This window comes from Phocoena phocoena, chromosome 11 (genome assembly GCF_963924675.1).
Source record: "Phocoena phocoena chromosome 11, mPhoPho1.1, whole genome shotgun sequence".
In the NCBI taxonomy this organism is placed as follows: Eukaryota; Metazoa; Chordata; class Mammalia; order Artiodactyla; family Phocoenidae; genus Phocoena; species Phocoena phocoena.
This window is the reverse complement of record NC_089229.1, coordinates 12039070-12058401: the sequence shown is the minus strand read 5'-3', so window position 1 is coordinate 12058401 and position 19332 is coordinate 12039070. Positions and strand designations below refer to the sequence as shown.

The window sequence follows — 19332 nt, the reverse complement described above, 5'->3', positions numbered from 1 at the left end:
GAAGATATGTATTATACATGACAGGCCAGCCCCCCCCCCCCCACAGATCCCTCTCCTTACAAAGAATGTTTGATGCTGTCATATGTCAGTCATTTTAATTCAGGGACATGAATCAGTATCAGTCAACAACACGGGTGGAGGCAGGAGTAAAAAAAAACCAAACAAACCAAAACAAACCCATAACCAACCAGAAGCTCCATGTCTCTGAATTACTTACTCCCTTTAGCAGCTATCCCTCGGGTGAAAGGTCACCCTAGTACCAATGTGAATAGACCAGGGAGCCAAATGGACCGTGCTTTTCTATTTTCTAATGGCTTCATTTTGGAAACGCTGCAGGACCCCTGCCTTTAACAGCTAAGAGCTAGAAGAGAAGCACTTTCTCCCCTGTCTGATGACAGATAAGTCAAAGCCAGGTGGTGACAGCAGTGACTCACTGTGGTGGCCACCACATGACTCTTCCTGGCAACATATGAGATCCTGGCCATTTCAGACCCTCATTCCTGTACGGGAGGGGAGCAGCCTCAGGGGCTTGTTTCATGTCCTGTAGTGTTCATGAGTACCAAGTGGTCCAGGTGCTCAGCTGGGTGTCTTTGGAGGACAGTGAGAAGCTGGGTGGAATGGCCACGAGGGCTCCAGACTGTGGACAGAAGTGACTCGTAAAGGCTCTGGAAGATGAAAAGTCCTATGGCTTTGGAGCTTGAACGAAGTGCCTTCGCCTGCCCTCACATGCCCTGCTCACAGAGACCTCCAGGGACGGCTGATCTAGGGCTCGGTGCTTTATCTTTTGCCACCAGAGCCTTTATTATATGTTTTCTACTTTGTACTGACTTTTTGATGCAAGAGAAAGATCGGGAATATCAGGGCGCCTTAACCTGACATCATCTGACACCCCTTTTCTTGCCCTCGCCCTCTTCACTGGCGCGTGCCAATCTGTTCTTGGAGCCCTCAGGCCCTCAGGACACCTCGGGGACATCTGGCCACTGGCTATTTAGTCTTCTGTCCCTGGGTCCTAAACTCCTGAATCTCGAGGACACGGGAGCAGGGTGTTAATAAAAGGAGAGATGAGCTAAGCTGTGGTTCAGTGAAAGGAAAAGCAGCCCAGCAGGAATGCTAGGGTTTACAGCAAAGAAAAGAGTGATCTTTTTCATACTCCAGAGTTCATTCCGAGACTGGGTTCCTAATGAGGTGTTTATTATCCACAGTCTGAGCGCATGTCTGGAAATATTAATACTATAATTCCAAAAACGATGCCAACTGTCTCAGGCCTTGCGTGTAAGATGATTGTAAAGAGAATGAGGAGACAGGAGGGAAGAGGAGAGGAAAGTGTCTTAGTGATTCTCCTGCTTTGCCAGCACACATTCCTATAGTCTATTAGCATGTGGATTCCAGCCACAGCCAATCAGAATTGCCTGCCAAAGACCAGAAACTCAGAAGACTAGAAGGATATCCTGTTGCAGAGAGATCTCTTCCACTTCTGCTTGTCCCACAGCCACTCAGCACCAGGTACACTTTGGTAATTCTGTCTGCTGATTTCTGATCAGACGCTTTTATCAGCTCCTAATGTCTCTCCTTCCTCATTGACTGCCTCTTCCGTGATTGACAGAATAAGCTAAGCACGGACATACAGACATGGAAATGCGTTATTTTTTTTTTTTTTAACCACAGTTAAAAAAAAAGAAAAAAAGAAAAAAATGCACAATCTTTGGAACAAAAGAATTAAAGGCAGAAATTTAAAGGAAAAATACATATTCAAAGAACATAGTGAGGTATAAAAAAGTATTCTCTCTTTTTTTGTGTTTTTTGTTTGTTTGTTTTTCCTCTTCATCTTGCTATAGAGTTCCTCTACTAGTAAATATTGCAATAGCCAGGCCTCATGAACTGGGGGGCTGTCCCACTTGCAGGGGTCTCACGTCACTTCAGTAAGGGGCAAATCGGCTGTAGCCACCTCGGTATAAACTCGCCTGTAGTAATTAAAGACACAAAAATATTAAAAGGTTGATGAGAGAAACATTACAAAAGAAGACATGTCCTGAGGAGGGATTTGGAAAAACAGCTTCCTTAGAAGCTTCAAATCAACTGGTTAGATGTTGTCTAGTGCATGAGGTCAGGAAACCAACTTCTGCCTCTAAGGTGCTCAGACCACAGCCCTAACATTTACTGCTGACCTGATGTTCTCAAGGGGAGAGTATGCTAATGGCTCATTATTTACGTGAGTTAGCACAGAAGAGCACTTCAATGAAGTTTAAAACCAAGTCTGTAAATAGTCTGATTTTTTAAAAGCATGGGTCTTGTCTACCTTGACGACCTCATTACAAGCGTGACCTAAAGCAGACTGCTGGTCTTACCTTCTTACCCATTACCTGACAATGGAGAACACGTTACTTCTGACCGCTATCTCTGTCACATCGCGTGTTTGAGATGGTGCTGGATTTAAACCTGAGTTAATCTTTCAACAAATAAAGTCTATTTCCTCTGTAATTTATAAAAAATACCAACCAGGTTGTTTCTTGACATATCTTTTATATATGTATCTATATCTCTATCTATCTATCTATCTATATATATATATATATATAGTATGTAAAACTGGGGTTTTAAGTGGGCTTCTTTCCTTTCTTTAATCATAATCTAATGAATTATCTTTTTCAATCAAAAGTTCCCTAGGAACATATCGCTCCTTGGGTCATTCTTTTAGTACAGGACTTGTATCACTTGGGCACTAAATAAAACCTCAGGAATTCCCATCACTTCCTTATATCATACGTCTCTACTTCAGTTCTAAACACCGCCCCCCAAACCCCCGCAGGACCCTACTACTTCCTTCCACAGATCTTCATCAGTAGAGATTCAGTGTGGGAAGTGGCAGGCTCTCTCACATCCTTTATGTCTTAACTGTGACCATCGTTCTGCCTCCCTCTCAGACACGGTCATCTGTGTTTCCGGGCCGTTGGCCAGTGACACCGTGGATGGTACAGAACGTCTGGCACAAGGAGGTATCACTGTGGACTGGCCAGTCTTTGCTGAATCCAGTGGGTCCCGTCATTGGCCCCGGAGGTGTCCAGGCCAACACAAAAATACTGCAGGGGGGATTCGAGTTTGGTCAGGGGGATTATTCTATTTTTTTTTTTTTATTTTAAAAATATGGAACGCTTCACGAATTTGCATGTCATCCTTGCACAGGGGCCATGCTAATCTTCTCTGTATCATTCCAATTTTAGTATATGTGCTGCCGAAGCGAGCACAGGGGGATTATTCTAGATGAGCTCTGTGGACTTTTTGTATACTTCTAAGAAATTACCATATTTTGCCGCAAATGTTAGTAATAAAATATCTTTGTAAGGCATTTGCTTGGTGATTTTTAGTACCACCTGCCGGAAGGCTTAGGAACAGCAGGGACATCCTTTGGCATCTGCATTTGGAGCAGACAGGTTAAGTTCTTTGAAAAGTTTACTGTGAAAACTGGAGAGTCTTGTGCCCCAAGTCTTTGCGAACAACTATCGGTAAAACCCTGCCACAGGTGTGCGTCCAACATCTGAGCCATTATAAAACAGCAACCTGTTTCCTTCCTTCCTCCCGAACAATGTCGTTACTCAGGGCAGACTGTCACTGCTCATTCCTTTCTGCTGTCCTTAACCAGGCCAGGCGGCTCACACCGGCACACACACAGATGTGATATGAAATTTCCAGACAGTCCTATTGGTTTTAATACTTTGGCAATGGAAGAAGGGCTGAATTATCACCTCCCTAGATCTTCTGTAGTCTGTAGGTAAAAGTCAGAAGAAGTAAAACGTTTGAAAAAATAAAAGGCACATCTACTTACCACAGCGCCAACTCCATAGCTAGCGGCAGGGGCGAGGGCATGGTAGGGGTCGGCCGTGTACACCCTGCCATAACTGGAAAAAGAAATCCAATCAGGGAGATAAAGGAAAGACAGTGATTAAAAAAAAAAAAAAATTAAGGGGTTTTACTGTGCTAAGGACTTGTAACTTGGTCTTGGAATGTTATTAGAAAACTGGCAGAATGGAAAAAATCTCTCCGTCCTACTCCTAAAGGCAGCAACTGAAAATTTCTGAATTACTTCTATAAAATGGAAAAGAAGGGCACTGGAGATGAGGAAGAGGGAAATTGGGGTCAAAGCCAGAAACACACAGGAACAAGCGGGAGGGAGGGGAGGAGTGTGAGCCTGTGCGCCGTTGGGTTTTTGGCAGGATAGAGTCCAGGCCGAAGGCCTGTGGAAAACCCAGCTCAGCAGGCAGTCCCGGGGGCTAAGTGCCCTTTTGGAAACAGCGTGGGGAAGGAAAGGGGGTGACGCGGGGCGGCCTGGCGCTCCCCGCCCCCGTCTCGGCACCTACCCGTCGCTATAAGCGGCGGCGGCGGCGGCGGCGGCGGTGGCAGCGGTTGCAGTAGCAGGCTGTGCGTATCTGTAGGCTGCGTATCCACCCTACAGGAGAGAGGAGAACTGACTTTACACGTGCCTCTCCCCCGGGGGGCAGGCGAGCACACACCCGCCCACACGCAGATGGACGCAGACGCAGACACAGACACAGACACGAACACAGACACATCCGTGGGGAGAGAATGTTTCAAACTGCATCAGTCTGCATGTTACTCCTCAGTGTACAATTCAGCTCCACCCAAGGCAATTGCTTTGCAATTTGTAATAGTAACAAAAATAAACTACACTGGAGAACCTCTTCTCAAATTTAAGAAATGAAGATATGACTTAAAACATTTTTTTATTGAAATATAGTTGATTTCCAATGTTGTGTTAGTTTCAGCTGTTCAGCAAAGTGATTCAGTTACACACACACATATATATTTATTTATTCTTTTTTAGATTCTTTTTTTTTTTTTTAGATTCTTTTCCATTATAGATTATTACAAGATATTGAGTATAGTTCCCTGTGCTCTACACTAGAACCTTGTTATCTATTTTTATATATAATAGTGTGTCTATTGTAATTCCAAACTCCTAATTTATCCCCCCGCTGCCCACCCCCCTCCCCAAAATGAAGATATGATTTTGGGTCTGTCTTCGTTGGAACTTTCAACAGGGAAAATACTTACAGGAAGTTGGGAGAACTTTACCTGACAGGAAATGTAAATTATAGATTAAACCATTAAATTTATATGTGTTAACTTCAGATTCTCTGATGCGTACTTGGATTGATCTACTGCTAAGAGGCTACGGTATATAAAGAAAGGTCCCATACAGTGCTATGCTCCATGTGGCCTAGTGCGTTTGCCAAGAGGCTAAGATAATCAAGTGATATTTAGAAGGAAGAACCAGTGTAGATCAGGGGTTGGCAAACCTCCATCTGTGGGCCAATGCAGTTGGCCTCCTGTTTTTGAAAGTAGTTGTGACAGAGACCATATGGCCTATGAAGCCGAAAATCTTTACCACTTGGCCCCCTACAGAAAAAGTTTGCCAAGTCCAATCTATACTTCAGACTCAGGCAAATCAGATTACAAAGGGCTGTGGACCCTTGGACTAGGTTCAAACAGATCAGGAGGCCCACCCCCCTCCCCAAGCATTTAACTGCATTTATTTTTCTTCCCTAAAAGGTTTTGGGACTTCTTACATCCTAATCTCACAGCAGGTTCTGGAGCTTTTCTTCCAAGGGTTCAAATATCCTCTCAGTCCCAGAGAGTTTCAACTCCCCTGTCATGCTATTTCACCTCAGTTTAGGTGAACCAAATACTCAAAAGGTTTTCAATGTCAGGGTGAAATATTTCATGAAGGTTTTCAAAGATAATCACAACAACAAATGCCACACGAGACAGGCTATTTGAAAAAGTGGCAAGCTCTACCTTTCCTTCTTCTTCTTTACCTTTCTAGGATTCATCTATTTTACCTAAACCTAATTCAGGTGTGTACTTTTATTGCTGTCATTTCCCCATCAAATATAGGTAAATACAGCTATGTCCATTTGGACGGCACCTCAGCAGCGAGCACAGCATGTTTCATTTCTGTAGATTACTGTGTCCTTTTCTCATGGACATCTGAAGCTTTCTGGCCTGTACTTTCTGCTTTCTATTCCTTCAATGTTCAGTTTTTGCTAAACCTACAAAAGAATTTCAAATTTACTTCTGTATCATTTCTTAGGATTGAAAACAACCATTTTCTAGTGGGACCCTTGGTCTTCTTAGCCATCTGACAGGGAAGCTTCTAGCTTGCTGCTTTTATTTCTGTCCAAATCTTATTCTGGAAATACCTGTGATCTCTCCTTAGAGGTTTCTACAGCTTTTTGCTTATTTCTTGTCTAATTTATGCTTTCTCTAACTGAGGACACTGCACCACGGGGGAAAGCTTACTCCTGCTCTTTAAATTTATGCTCCTTAAATTCATCAGAAGCAGCTTCAAATATACATTTAAAAAAAAGTCTCTGGTTGGCTTTCGGTGGTTTTGTACTATTCCTTCTTTGTTCTTCAAGTGAATGACTTGGAAAAGTAAACATTGTTTTCTCAATTATAAATCTTTCCATAGATATTCCTATAAATAAGAAAACTCTGATTAGTATTACCAAACACTGGCAAGGAGATGGTAAATGGATAGGGCCGTGGCAGGAAGTACCCTCGGGGGCTATCTGTGATCCACACGCTTCCTCTGAATTCTAGCCAGGTCTATGGGACCAGGCAGGCCAGACTGATTGGGGCAAAGCCGTACATCCAGGCTGCAACATACACACTGCCGTACATACACACATAAGCATATACATTTATGTATAAACTAACTCAAGTGTCTCTTTACCTTTTAAACTTCTAAAGAAAAAATGAAACAGTAAAAGGATTGTTAAACAAAACAACATACTAATCATCATAGTTGAAATTTTAAGCTTTATATGAGCCTTGAAGGCTCAATTTTTTGGTATCACTAGAGATGATTCCACTAGTTTAGAATTAAAGTTTGCTAGTGTGAAGTTTACAGAGGGGCCATGTTTAGTAAAACTTCTTTGTAAACGAGGATAACGTGGTAAACAAGCACCATGAGGTTTCTCTCTTTAGCATTCCTTCAAAATCTAAAATAATCTCTAGAAATTGAAAAAGTCAAGGTAATAAAAGCAATTAAAGCCTAATTTATATCTTTCTGAGTAAAACATTTAAAAACTGAAGTTCTATGCCATGGGAGAGAGGTATGCATTCTTATAAAAGTACTAACTAGACTCTCAGTTAAGTCTCGGTGTGTCAGAGATCCTGGGGATTGTATTAAATCACTAAATTTGAGCTGTATTGGACTAATCATGGGGAAAAAAGGAGATTCTGAATGAGGTTACTGATAGCCATTTCCCCTCAGCTTCCTCAACCTGCAAGAAACCATCGGAACCTCAATGGTTTGGGGGTAATGTTATTATTAATCAAGACAATTTTAAATGGATCAGGCTGTGGAAGAGAAGGCTCCCTCCAAGCCAGAAGGAAATGAAGATACTCTATCTGCAGTCCTTTCCTTCTGTTATGAGTGAACTCTGACTCTGGAGCTTGAATTTGATGAGGTTCTCTGCTATTCAAATTCAGGAACACAGGACAGGGATGCAAATATTTTACTGACAACAAAAGGCTCAAGGAGAATATCAACAGAATTTTAAGAAAAACTACATTAATTTTTTAGAAAAGCAGATAATATTTCCACATATCTACTCTTCTGATTACTTTATGATAATGGTGCTACAGAGAGGCCCTTTAAAGGGGAGGGGTCTGTGTTTAGGATGGGCAGGTAATATCACAATAAACTGATTTGCTAATTCATTGATGACTACCCCAAAATTAGAAAAGTTAAGTTGCATGTCATGGATTCCTCCTCTTAGCTGTATTCTTAGTCCAAAGTATTTCTGCTGGTGCTTTAAACTGCTTATTCAACAAAGCATCTCACCATAACGTAAGCCAATGAACATTCAGATATATTTATTTCTATTCTGGATTTTGGAATGCATAAAGAATCCAGGCTGAGAAACTGTTTTTTCAACTTTCACTTCTATTAGCAAATCTGAAGTTGTTTACGGAACATGAGAACAAAGTGCAGTTTGAAACACCAAGGGTTTCATTGCTGTTTCTTAAGTTTTTCAAAAAGAACAAGGGTGGGGGAGGGGTAGGAGAGACAGGGTTCAGGCGTGGGGAGGGGATATGGCGCCACATTTATTAATCACATTAAGAACTAAGCATGCCAACATCTGGAGCTAGAACAACCAGCAAAATCACCACGTTCAGACTCAGATTGGCTAACTCTATCTATCCCAGCATTCTCTTGGGACAGCGGTTTGCCCTAGGATCTACCACAAGCTCGGTGAAGTACACAGCCTCAATTACTAGAGCGTGCAGCCACAACGACCTGGTATTACGGAAACAGTCAGTCACCACTTGAGTTAACATTCCAGACCCTAACGACTGGCCCCTCCCCAGCCCAAAGAAGAGTCAATCTCGCCCACCCTAGCCCTGGCCCACACCACAATGTTAATAATTATAACAAGCAGTAACCCATCTGTTATATCAGAGAAGGGAACAGAGACTCCACTGAGAGATTTAGAGTGAGATGTTAACATTTCTTCAGCTGACTGCACAAACAAACAAACAAAAAAAGAGGAGAAATAATTCATTTGGAGATATGAAGTCATGAGATAGCTGATGTGTATTGCTTTTAACCATGCACCGATGCAAAACTGAAGCAACCATTAATAATAAAAATTAAAAAGGACATATGTATTTACACACAATCAGACCTGTTTGATCTGAAGCAGTTTGCAGATTCTATCTGTGTGTGATTTGAAATAAAACAAAAAATGGGGATTAGCATGGCCACAGCACACCCTAATGTCAGAGGGCACACACGGACAGCTTTTTGGAACCTGACAGCTGGATAAATTTGGCATGGCTAAGCCTGGTCCAAACATCCACAAGCCCCTTTAAAAATAATTACTTTCTTATTCCTTTGTAATTCATTCTGAATGATTCCTAGCGCTCCCAACTGGGACAGCCCAATGCTATATCACTCCCCAATTCAACCTTCCTGATTCAGTTCTGACCCGCAGTGCTCACCTGTATGCTTGCCCTCTGTCAACACCCATACATTCTGATCCAGTGCTCTTCCAAAGTATTTCCTGTGTGCTATCCTTTCTCATATCCGTAACACATCCCTGCCTTCAACTTCCAGCTTTTTCAAAGGAAAATGCTGTTACCTTTAAGATCCTTTTGTTGTTGTTGTTGTTAAAGTCTCACTTTTGCATTACCCAGTGTCGCCTCCTAGGGATTTTCTACTCCGCTCTGAACCAACTTTATTGTCTAGTGAACTTTACAGCATTGCCACGCTGACCACATGATTCTTCTGCACAGCTCTGTAGCTGTGTTTTAACTAGAACAAAATAGAAGGGTTCTACGTATCCTCCCTCTTATACCTGACCTTTCCCTGCCTATCCAAGTTTAATCCTCCCTTGTCTTGATTTTCACCTGGCCATTAATTTTATTATTACTTTTTTGTTTTAGGATTTACAATAAAACAGGACTTTGGTGAGCATGTGATGTCAAGACACCTTCTTTCTACCTGGAAGACAATGACATTAATGTGACACTGAGGAGAAGAATGTGTACTTCCAAGACCAGCAGACAAAATGAAAGCTTGTTCCCTACATGTGATGTATAGATTTATAGAGCAAGGGGAGTGGGGGGTGGGAGTGGGCGTGGGGGGAGAATGGCAGGTGTGATGCTTCAAATCACTACAGCAGAGCAGAGATCCAGTCCAGCTAGCTTGGGTCTAAGGCTGTGCCTCTGGGAATCGCTTTGTCTCTACACGATTCTAACTCCCTCCTTCCCCTCACCTCCCCCTCTCTCTGGCTGAGATGCACTGCTCTAGACTGAACCTGCATGAGGCTCATCAGGAGAACAGAGCTCTTCCGTGGCAATATGGCACCTTTTATTAAATGTGAATCACACAGATGTGAATACAAAACTCATAATAATGATAATATTGTTACTGCTTTTGAGTGAGAGACCTATCTACTTGGAAGAGTAGATAGGAAAAATTTTTAAGGAAAATCTTTTAAATTTATCTTATTAAAATTGGGGTTAAGGAAAGAAATTTTTATGACCAACTTGGTATCTTCCACTTACTACTTTTATGATGGATGAGAGATGGTGTTTAATTAACTAACCTTGTCGAACACTACTATTCCACGCCTCCCCGGATCAGTTCATTTCCCACAGCTTGCTGGGTAGCCACATAAATAAACTAACTGAATTGTGAAAAGCTGTCTATTGTTTTCTTTTTCCTAGCACCCGGTTCTCAGCAAATCTAACAGTGCATCCTTATCCAAACGCACTCACTAATCGAGTTTTAAGGTGAAAGAAAAAGAGGGCAAGGGAAATACATGTTTCAATTTTAAGTCTAGATTTTTAAGACAACTTCAAACTTATGTAGCAGCGCAGCCCAATTACTACTATGATTTCACGACAGGGTCCAATTCGAGATTCAGAGTCCTGTTTAGATGGATTCTACCTTCTCCCTTTTCTCATTTCTTTCACAGTAGTAAGAAAATGTCCCAAATTTCTAAGCTCTCCAAATATAGAAGACCAGTTTAAACACCATGGATAAATGTGATTGACAAACTAAAAGAGGTGGCAGTGATGGGACAGTGTGTATAACACACCTGGGGCGGATGTGTGGCAATGGGACAGGAGCACTGAATTTTGGAGGAAGTGCCCTCCTGTAAGGAACTTGACTGGGTGCACTGCTGAGGTAGCAGGGCTTAGATCACACGCTCACAAGTCTTGCTTGTCCAAAAAAGCCTCTGTTCCCATCTCTAACGTGGAGCTGGAATGGTTAGTATAATTCAATTTTTTCACTGCAATCCACAATCTGATTGATTGGCAGGTCACACTGGCACTCCTACCTGAGGTATTTTAGCGCTAATGATTGGTTCCTGTAAGACTATTCTATAACAGAACACAGGAAGAGCAGTTCAAAAAACACAGCTGTGGAAGGAAAACAATCATACAAAAAAGCCCGCTAAGGGGCCCACCAGCCTTTTCTTTCCTTTGGATGCAAGCATGCTTTTCACAGGATGAGAATTAGGAGCAGTTTGTTATCCCATTAAAAAAGTGAATTAGGGTGAATGATGTCTTTTCTACTGATGAAAAAAAGACGGGGCGGGCAGACACATAATCTATCTGCTACACTCCCAAGTCAGCAAGGCGAATCTCTTTACAAATCATGGGCACAATTGCTAGATCAGTTCTCCTGAGAGCAATGTGTCACAAAAGACACAGCGAGGAAGAAAATGGCTAGCAGGGATTACGGCCTAAGAGCAGAACAGGGAAAGAGATAATCAAAACAAAAAAACAAACAACCTTCACAGTTAATAGCCTAAATTAATATAACTTAAATAAAACCAGTAACTTAAACTCTTTTCCCTCATGTTGTCTCTTCAAGCTTGGGTTCAGGGCACTTTTTATACTAGATAAACCCTCCTCTCTTTCTATTTCTAACCTTCTTTTCTGAGGAAACGAGAACTAAATGCATATTGATAGATTTCCACATAAGGGAAAATGTGCAGAGAGAAACAAACAAACTCAAGGTAAAATGAAAGAGGTTTTTGTTGTTTGTTTGTGGAACATGGAATATGAAGTTTTAAAAGCGGTATTAAAAATGACACTAGGCCTCACTCAACAGTTCCCTCCTCATGTATTCTTGTTTTTCATTCTTGAGTTCGGGTATTATTTCAGCACTACTTTTTCCTCCAAGTAACTGTTTTAAGACAAGAACTAAAAATACCATTACTATTCAGTCTTTTCATCAACAAGGGGCCATTGGTCAAAAAAATGTTTCGGCAAGGTCACTGAACTACTTCTGTTCAGCTTGATAAGGTGATCCAGTTGGTAAATAAAAAGATTCAAGAGTATTTTCTCAACAACTACAGAAAAACCATCTCTCTCTTAATAAAATCATAAACTAAGGAAGTGAGAGAACTGTAAACAAATATTTGGTTGGTTGACTTAATAAGGTAGAAGTAGGCCACGCTTAAGAAACACCCAAATAAGGAAGATATTTGAGGAAAAAAACCTGACTTAAGAAATAATGCAAGTGGAAGTGTACTCTAATAGACCAGATTTCAAGAAAACAACTTAAATAGCATAAAGATGAGTGTCATGAGACTATGGATACTAACGTATATGGGAGAATGTACACGCTGAGAGCATATAAATACGCATATTTAGAAAAGTGCACTTTGGTGTAAAAGTAGGATATAGTTTCCCAACCCTCAAGTTTCACGGTGAGCACAAGACAAAAAGATCTTTCATTACTTCTTGAAAACCACTGGAGGACAGTTGTGGATTTTAATTAAAGTACTAAGAGAGTTAATGAAATATGGATTATTTGGGTTTTATGTTTGGCTAAACAAATAATTTAGGTAATCTGGGTAAGTCACAATCTCTCTAAGAAACCTATCTACAAAGTGAGAGCGTTGGACCAAATCATGGCTAGGGTTCCTTCAAGCATGTGTTAAATTAAAGTGTACTTTGGGGCTTCCCTGGTGGCGCAGTGGTTGAGAGTCTGCCTGCCGATGCAGGGGACACGGGTTCGTGCCCCGGTCCGGGAAGATCCCACATGCCGCGGAGCGGCTGGGCCCATGAGCCATGGCCACTGAGCCTGCGCGTCCGGAGCCTGTGCTCCGCAACGGGACAGGCCGCAACAGTGAGAGGCCCGCGTACCGGAAAAAATAAAAAAATAAAAAAATAAAAATTAAAGCGTTCTTTGAAGGCCTGCTCTAAACAGGCCAGGTGTGTACAACTCACCCACCGAATCTCAGAGGGCTGCTCTATCCTTTCTCTAGTTCCTGCAACACAGAGGGCCTCCAAGTGCATTCTGAAAGTTCATTAACGTTTTCAGATTGCCGAGAATCTCTGGCAGACTGTGGAAACAGTTCATTAAAAAGGTACCCTTATTGACTCTGGGGAGGTTAGGGTGGAGAAGGCATTTCCAGACAATTCTACCCTATGCCCAAGGAATCATTTCATGCTGACAAGTTTTTCTCAGGAAATTGTGTCTTAACAATGTGGGTGGTTAGACCAAGCTTGCATTCAGAAAAAGATCTTTGGAGAGAGGTCCTAATAAAAGACTTGCAAAACTCAAAAACTTGACTCTTTTTGTCAGTTAGATCACTTTGTCCATATTTTAAATAATATGTGACCACCAATCATGGAACTTGAGCTACAGCTAGACTGTTTAAATAATGGATGGTAATAAAGATGTTAGCATGGCTGGTCGAATCAACAAATCTTGTACAATGGTCAAATGTTTGTAAACGAGTCTAGGTTGCTAATGATGCCCCTTGTTTCCCTCTAGATGGCTGTTAAGAAAAAAGCCCCACTGGCTGTGGACCTTCTGATACAGAAAAGCCTTACGCACTGAGTATGTGGTCTTCTCTTATTCCTACCCACCCTTCACTGCCATCTGTTCCTTATTTCACTTTCACAAGACAATGCTCTCTCCAAGTATGTGAAACAGGAAAACACACATTTCAGAAAGCTTCCTGCCATCTACATAAATCAAAGCTCTAATGATCTAAAGAGATGTGAAATGAGAAGAAAAGCAGAAAAGGGAAAGAGTTGGTTTCAGGCTAAGCTAGTCCTGTTATTTATGTATGCACATGAGACGACAGTAAGAAAAGACTTTAAACCTGCTGATCATCTCGCAAGTAGATTTGTGATACACAGAACATATGTGGGTGTAGGGAAGGGAAAAGAATATGTCCAGTAGACTGACTCTAGCAATGATCAGGAAACCCAAAGGCTTAGTTTTTGCACCCAGGGGCAAGCGCAGTGGCAGAGAAGCATGCTTGCATTCTTAAATATATAAATATATATATATATATATCCACAAGGAAAATGAAAATAAAAATTAAATTATATTAAAAAAAGAAAAAAAAAAAAACCAAACCAAACCAAAGAAACAGAAAAAAAAAGGCTGGCTCGTCAGGGGATGGGGTCGAGAAGGCCCCGGTGTGTGTACTTACATAGAGGTCAGCACCGTAAAATCCGTCCTGGTAAACCACACTGCAGAAAATCCACACAAAAACAAAAACAAAAAAACAAAAGAACAGAAACACATTCCGGTTATTGAGGACGGCAGCATGCACATGCGCTCTACACGGGCAGGTGATGTATGAATACGGACCCTGGGCTTGGGGCCGGGGTCAGTCAGCCAGGAGGAGCACAGGGGCACAAGCTCTCTCGGCAGTCCGGGACAGGCATGGCAGGGGAGGAAGGAAACCCTGGAAGGAACCGCCTGCCAATCTGGTAATTAAAGTAGGATGAAAAAAATAAAGCATATTCCCAGAGGGCCTAATACAGCTATCGAAAATCTGCTGGATTGGAAAACACCAACTTTTCATATCTGGAGTATTTTTTAAAAAATAAGTTTGTCCTAAGAGGAAGTTTTTCTTTAAAGAGCTCCAAAAGGGGTGTGTGTATGTGTATGTGTATGTGTATGTGTATGTGTGTGTGTGTGGGGGGGGGGTGGGGGTGGGCAGGGGTTGTGTAGAGAGGGGTTAACATGCAAAAGAACCCAAAGAATTCCACTAGGGCAGGACCTGTATGCAAAGTATGTTTCAAAATTATGTTTAGTATTTTGTTATCAGTTTCATAGTAACATGTAATTTTTTCCCCTGATATCCATACATCACCTGCTTTTTTACCCTGCACATTAGACATGCGATAAGATTTGGCTGATCACACAAGCATGCAAAGTATTATTATTCAGCATTTTAAGAACCAATGCAACACCTCAGGAAAACAAGTCAATCAATTCTGACCAAAGTAAACAGAGAAATGTAATTAAAAAAAAAAAAAAAAAAACACAACCAAAAATACCCACAATGCATTGCTTTCACAAGCAGAGGTAATGAGCTAAAGGTTAAGGTGATTGGTCCAAGGTCCAAGAATTGAAAGGTGCAGTGGGGATCCCAGATAGTAACAATATAATCCAGAGTGGGAGGAGTAATTGGAAGACTTTAAGGGTTCTTTTTTGACCATAAGAATATTCATGGAATTCTGAAAAATTCAACTGATAACTGAGGTTCTGGGCATGACCTGTTTTATTTAAATGAATAAAATTGAGAAGGTAGCTGATTAGGAATAGAAGGGTTTATTTACTCTCTGTTTAGAAAATGAATTTGTATTGAACAAACAAAATACATGACTCTTTTTTTAATCCTAAGCAACACTAAACTATTTTAATTAAAATATAGATGTCAAACTTTTTGAGGTATTTTGTGCATATAACTCCCCCAAAACATTATTCGGGGACCAAAAGATATGGAATAGCAGTAGAGAAAAAAGACGACTTTCTTATTCATATTCGTTAAATCAAGATTTGGTTATGTAAAATTAGAAGATCTATTTATCATTTATTCACCTAAACAAGCTGGAAATTTTCACCACTACCTTCTCTGTTACAATAAACAAATTAGCAAGTGAGGTTATCAAATTATATTTTTAACTTGAATATGAAAATAACTTATTTTTTATATGTAGTTGGAAAGTTTCTGAATTCTACTCCCAGTGACATTTTGTTGTATTTACTGGATAGTATGATCACACTTTGCAATGCCCCTGTTATGCTGTGCCCTTGTATTATACAACAGGCAAATTAAACTCATCCGTGAGGTTCAGTTAGCTGAATTCTGTCCATTTTCACAGTCTCCAACTGCAGTTAAAGTATTGATATTAGAAAGTAATCTGTCTCTCAATTGCATTTTAGTAAAAAAGAGACTTGTTCATAATGCGAAGGCTGATAAAATGCAAAGCACTGATGCCAAGTAGTGATTAATTAGCCTTCAACTATTTCAGTAAGGGGATATAGGCAATGACTGAAAAATATTTCTTCTATAGAGAAGAGTGGTGGCATTAAAAAGGAATACATTTTATGCTAAGCTGTATCACTCACTGGGAATATTCACCTAAATTCTAGAAGAATTCCAATATTCCCTATATCAAATGCCACAAGGAGGCTAGAACACAATGATTAATGATAAAATTAGTTTACTAAGCTGAAAAGCAATTTTAGGCCATTCCTCATAAAATACTGGACTTATTCCTTGCCATCTTCCATGTAAACAGGTGGTTTAGTTAATAAAAAAGAAAACATGGGAAATTAGTGTTCAATGTAATGCACAGAAATTGATGTGATTAGACATAACGATAAAATATCTTTGAGCAAATATATACCTGACACAGACTTGGTAGAGAACGGGTTCTCAAGTTTGGCCAATATACTGAAATGACCTATATTGAATAGGAATGAATTCAACCACTTTTATAAAGTAACTCAGGAATATTACAAAATAAAGAAGTCCCATGTTTCTGGTGAGCAGTATCTCTTTGCAAACATGATGGTAAAATCTCTTGGATTGAAATGGAAGACGCTTCATAAAACAATTTTCCTAGTGTGTAGAACTTCCAAGGTTCAGTTTTATGTTTTACTTGACTATTTCTTGATGAAACAATACTGCATCTTTATTCACTTCTTTAAAAGGAGATGTCAGAGGTTGAAGGTCAAAGGTCAAGTTGAGAGGAAAAAAAGGATAAAATTAAAAGTAAGTAATGGCAGAAGATGGAGATGATGGAATGCATGGAATTTAAACATCTATAAACTGCAAACAAGTTTATTTCTAAAGTCGTTCCCTTCCAGTGGCTTCTGAAGCCTGCCCATTTCAACATGCATATTTGTCTTGTCTGATAAAAATGCTTTAATTCTGTGTAATTGAGGACCCCAAATGGCATGTCCCTTTGGTCTATGAATGAATGCTAAATTAGTACACCTCACAGTCAATTTTGCTGTCAGAAAAGGACCTACAAAGGAGGCTCTTTCCCTTTACATTTTAACTATGTAGCAATGAATAGGCTCCTCTGCCACTGTTTATTCTTCATTAAGAATATGGAAAAAAACCCCGTCACAGGCAGAGAAAAGATGAAGAACACAAACGTCACATCTTTGAAGAAAGAAAGTCCTGATACAACTAACTTATAAAAGTCCACTCTTTACAAAAATATACATTTTAGGTTGACACTGAAAAACAACTGAAAACAAAACCTGCCATCTTCACTCCTTCTCCCCCATTCAATAACAAAGGATTTATTTGTTGCTATGGAATCATTCCACTGCATGAGACACCCTCCATACAAAAATCAAAGGGTGAAGGCTGCTCAGCTCCATTAGTTGTTTTATTATCATTCGGAAGCCAACTGTAGTTTAATTCTTCCTACTTCTCCCTTTCTCCCTTGATTCAATTGGACTTGGTTCATCTTTGAATTAACCTCTTTTAATCCATTTCCTACAAAGAAAGCAAATCCATTGTGGGTAAGTAGCTCTGCTGCTCACCACCCAGGCGGTGAAACCACAAGGGAGGGCACGTGTGAGAGCCTCAGCCCCAGTAAGGGTGGTGGTGAGGGGGGTGAATCCAGCAGATGCAGTCTTGCACTACAGTCTTGAGCTTCTAGTTTGGTTGTCTGCAGGAGTGTTAATCCAAACTCGTGCGATGCTGAGTGAACTCCATGCCAACACACTGCTAGTGAACACAAGACAGCTCTGGCTACTGTCTTAAGCCACTACTGTGAGGGCTTAAGGTGGCCAAAATGAAGATTTATATAATGAATTGATATTTTGTTACATTCTGACAATGGTATGGTTCTTGCCATCTAATCCGTTAATTTGCAAATATTCACAGAATCTCTACTATGTGGCACGGCAACATCCCAGAAGTTATACGAGGGCCATGGTTTTCTGTTTTTGTGCGGTTGCTTATTTTGGAATCTACTGCTTACCCTGGATAGGCGGGAATGGCTGTTGGAGGTACCGCTCGGACTGCACCGTATACTGTCCGCCCCCTGCCCCTCAGGTGGGCTCCTCTGAAAGCGGCCGCCGTGGTGGCTGCAGTTGGGTAAGGGAAGCCAGGAACTAAAGGGAGACCCAAAATACGACAGAAATGCCAACTTGCATTCAACAGCACGTGTACAAATCACAGCTTGCTTTGCACCAATTACAGGAAAGACACCTCGACATTACATCTTTTCTCAAAAAGAAATGGAAATATACAATATGCCCAAACTAATTGACTCCATGCCTCATTCATCACAAATCTTGAGTGAGTTTTCTTTGTTCCTTCCCAATTTCGGCCTTACCATGCAAGCTGAGGAGAAACGGGTCAGGAAGCTCTGAGCACTACTGCCATAAATGGAGACGAGACTTTTAATTTCTATGGGCAGTTTAAATTGATTGATATAAACTCTTTCACTGGCTAATTATTAACCTTGTTTCCAAACGTTATTACCTGCAGATAATAATTATTCTTCATAAGAATATTCTTTTGTGGTTTGACATGCTGCCACACTCCAAGGCACACAGTAGTCTTCAGACATTTCATTAGTCAACCTTATTCTTTATCTAAAATATTTCAATTCAGAAATGTGAGGTGAGAGGGAAACTACCTCTCCCCTGCAGCCTTGTAATCCTTTAAAGAGGCAGACATTTTCTAAGGGCCTATTTTAAGTGTGCTGTCCTCTAGAAAGCACACAGAGACACTGATTCCACGTCCACTGAACTCTGTTTAATTATATCTCTTGCTAAATGGCTCAGGTCAAAATGACTTTAGAGATATCAACAGAGCTGAGAATAAGCAATAATACTGGAGGGGCTTTTGAGTGATATTCGACTCAAGGGCCCAAAGCTGACTTGCAGATAACATGTACAACATATTCCACAAATAATTACTTCTTTTGTTTTCTTCATTACAAAGTGCAGACTAAAATTTTCTTTACGTGTCCTCACCCCCTTCTAACTTTTCCAACTATTTATGCTTTTTGGCCATCTTAACATTTGGTCAAAAAGATTCTAGCAAAGGCTAATAAGCAGGACAGGGCACTGTGATAGTATTTATCTTTCTCGTGAATGCCTCCTTTTCAGTTATGCATTATACTTGGGGGAAAAAAAAGAGACCAACACATCACTGTTTACTCACAACAGTCAAATGCCATGCCAGGTCAACATAGGCTACTTACTGATTAAAGGAATGTAAGTGTTGATGCCCCCTCTTCCTGACAGGGGCACTGCCGCATCATTGCCTAGGGACACATCTGCTTGAAAGCTGGATGCTGAGTGCATTTAAGAAATGAAAAAGTGCAAAAAGATTACAAAGGAATAGGAAACTGAAAAACAATAGATTTAAAAAATATATATAAATAACACAAATGGAAAAATTAACTTAAATACTACCTGCATACAACTCGGGCCCATATACAGCTCCAACTACTGGGCTTAATTTCCAACCTGAAACGGAAGAGAGGACAGTAAAC

General features: G+C 40.7%; 1 protein-coding gene and 1 non-coding gene across 12 annotated transcripts in view; both read right to left on the bottom strand.

Moving 5' to 3' along the window:
- Positions 1-1796: 1796 nt before the first annotated feature.
- The window catches only part of RBFOX2 (RNA binding fox-1 homolog 2), a 258605-nt gene continuing 241069 nt past the window's right edge, over positions 1797-19332 (bottom strand). For 6 of the 11 annotated variants that reach the window (XM_065887099.1, XM_065887102.1, XM_065887105.1 and 3 more), the window contains 7 exons: positions 19253-19306; positions 19039-19131; positions 17806-17938; positions 13998-14037; positions 4353-4441; positions 3821-3893; positions 1917-1961 (listed from right to left, as the gene is read on the bottom strand). In XM_065887099.1, coding sequence (XP_065743171.1) covers positions 1917-1961; positions 3821-3893; positions 4353-4441; positions 13998-14037; positions 17806-17938; positions 19039-19131; positions 19253-19306 — 527 coding nt within the window. Of the gene's footprint in view, positions 1962-3820; positions 3894-4352; positions 4442-8711; positions 8744-13997; positions 14038-17805; positions 17974-19034; positions 19132-19252; positions 19307-19332 lie in introns of all 11 variants that reach the window. The other 5 variants (XM_065887096.1, XM_065887098.1, XM_065887097.1 and 2 more) reach the window with 4 other exon arrangements.
- LOC136131671 (U6 spliceosomal RNA) lies at positions 3136-3242 on the bottom strand. Its single transcript, XR_010656401.1, has one exon. It is a non-coding gene; the product is annotated as a U6 spliceosomal RNA (small nuclear RNA).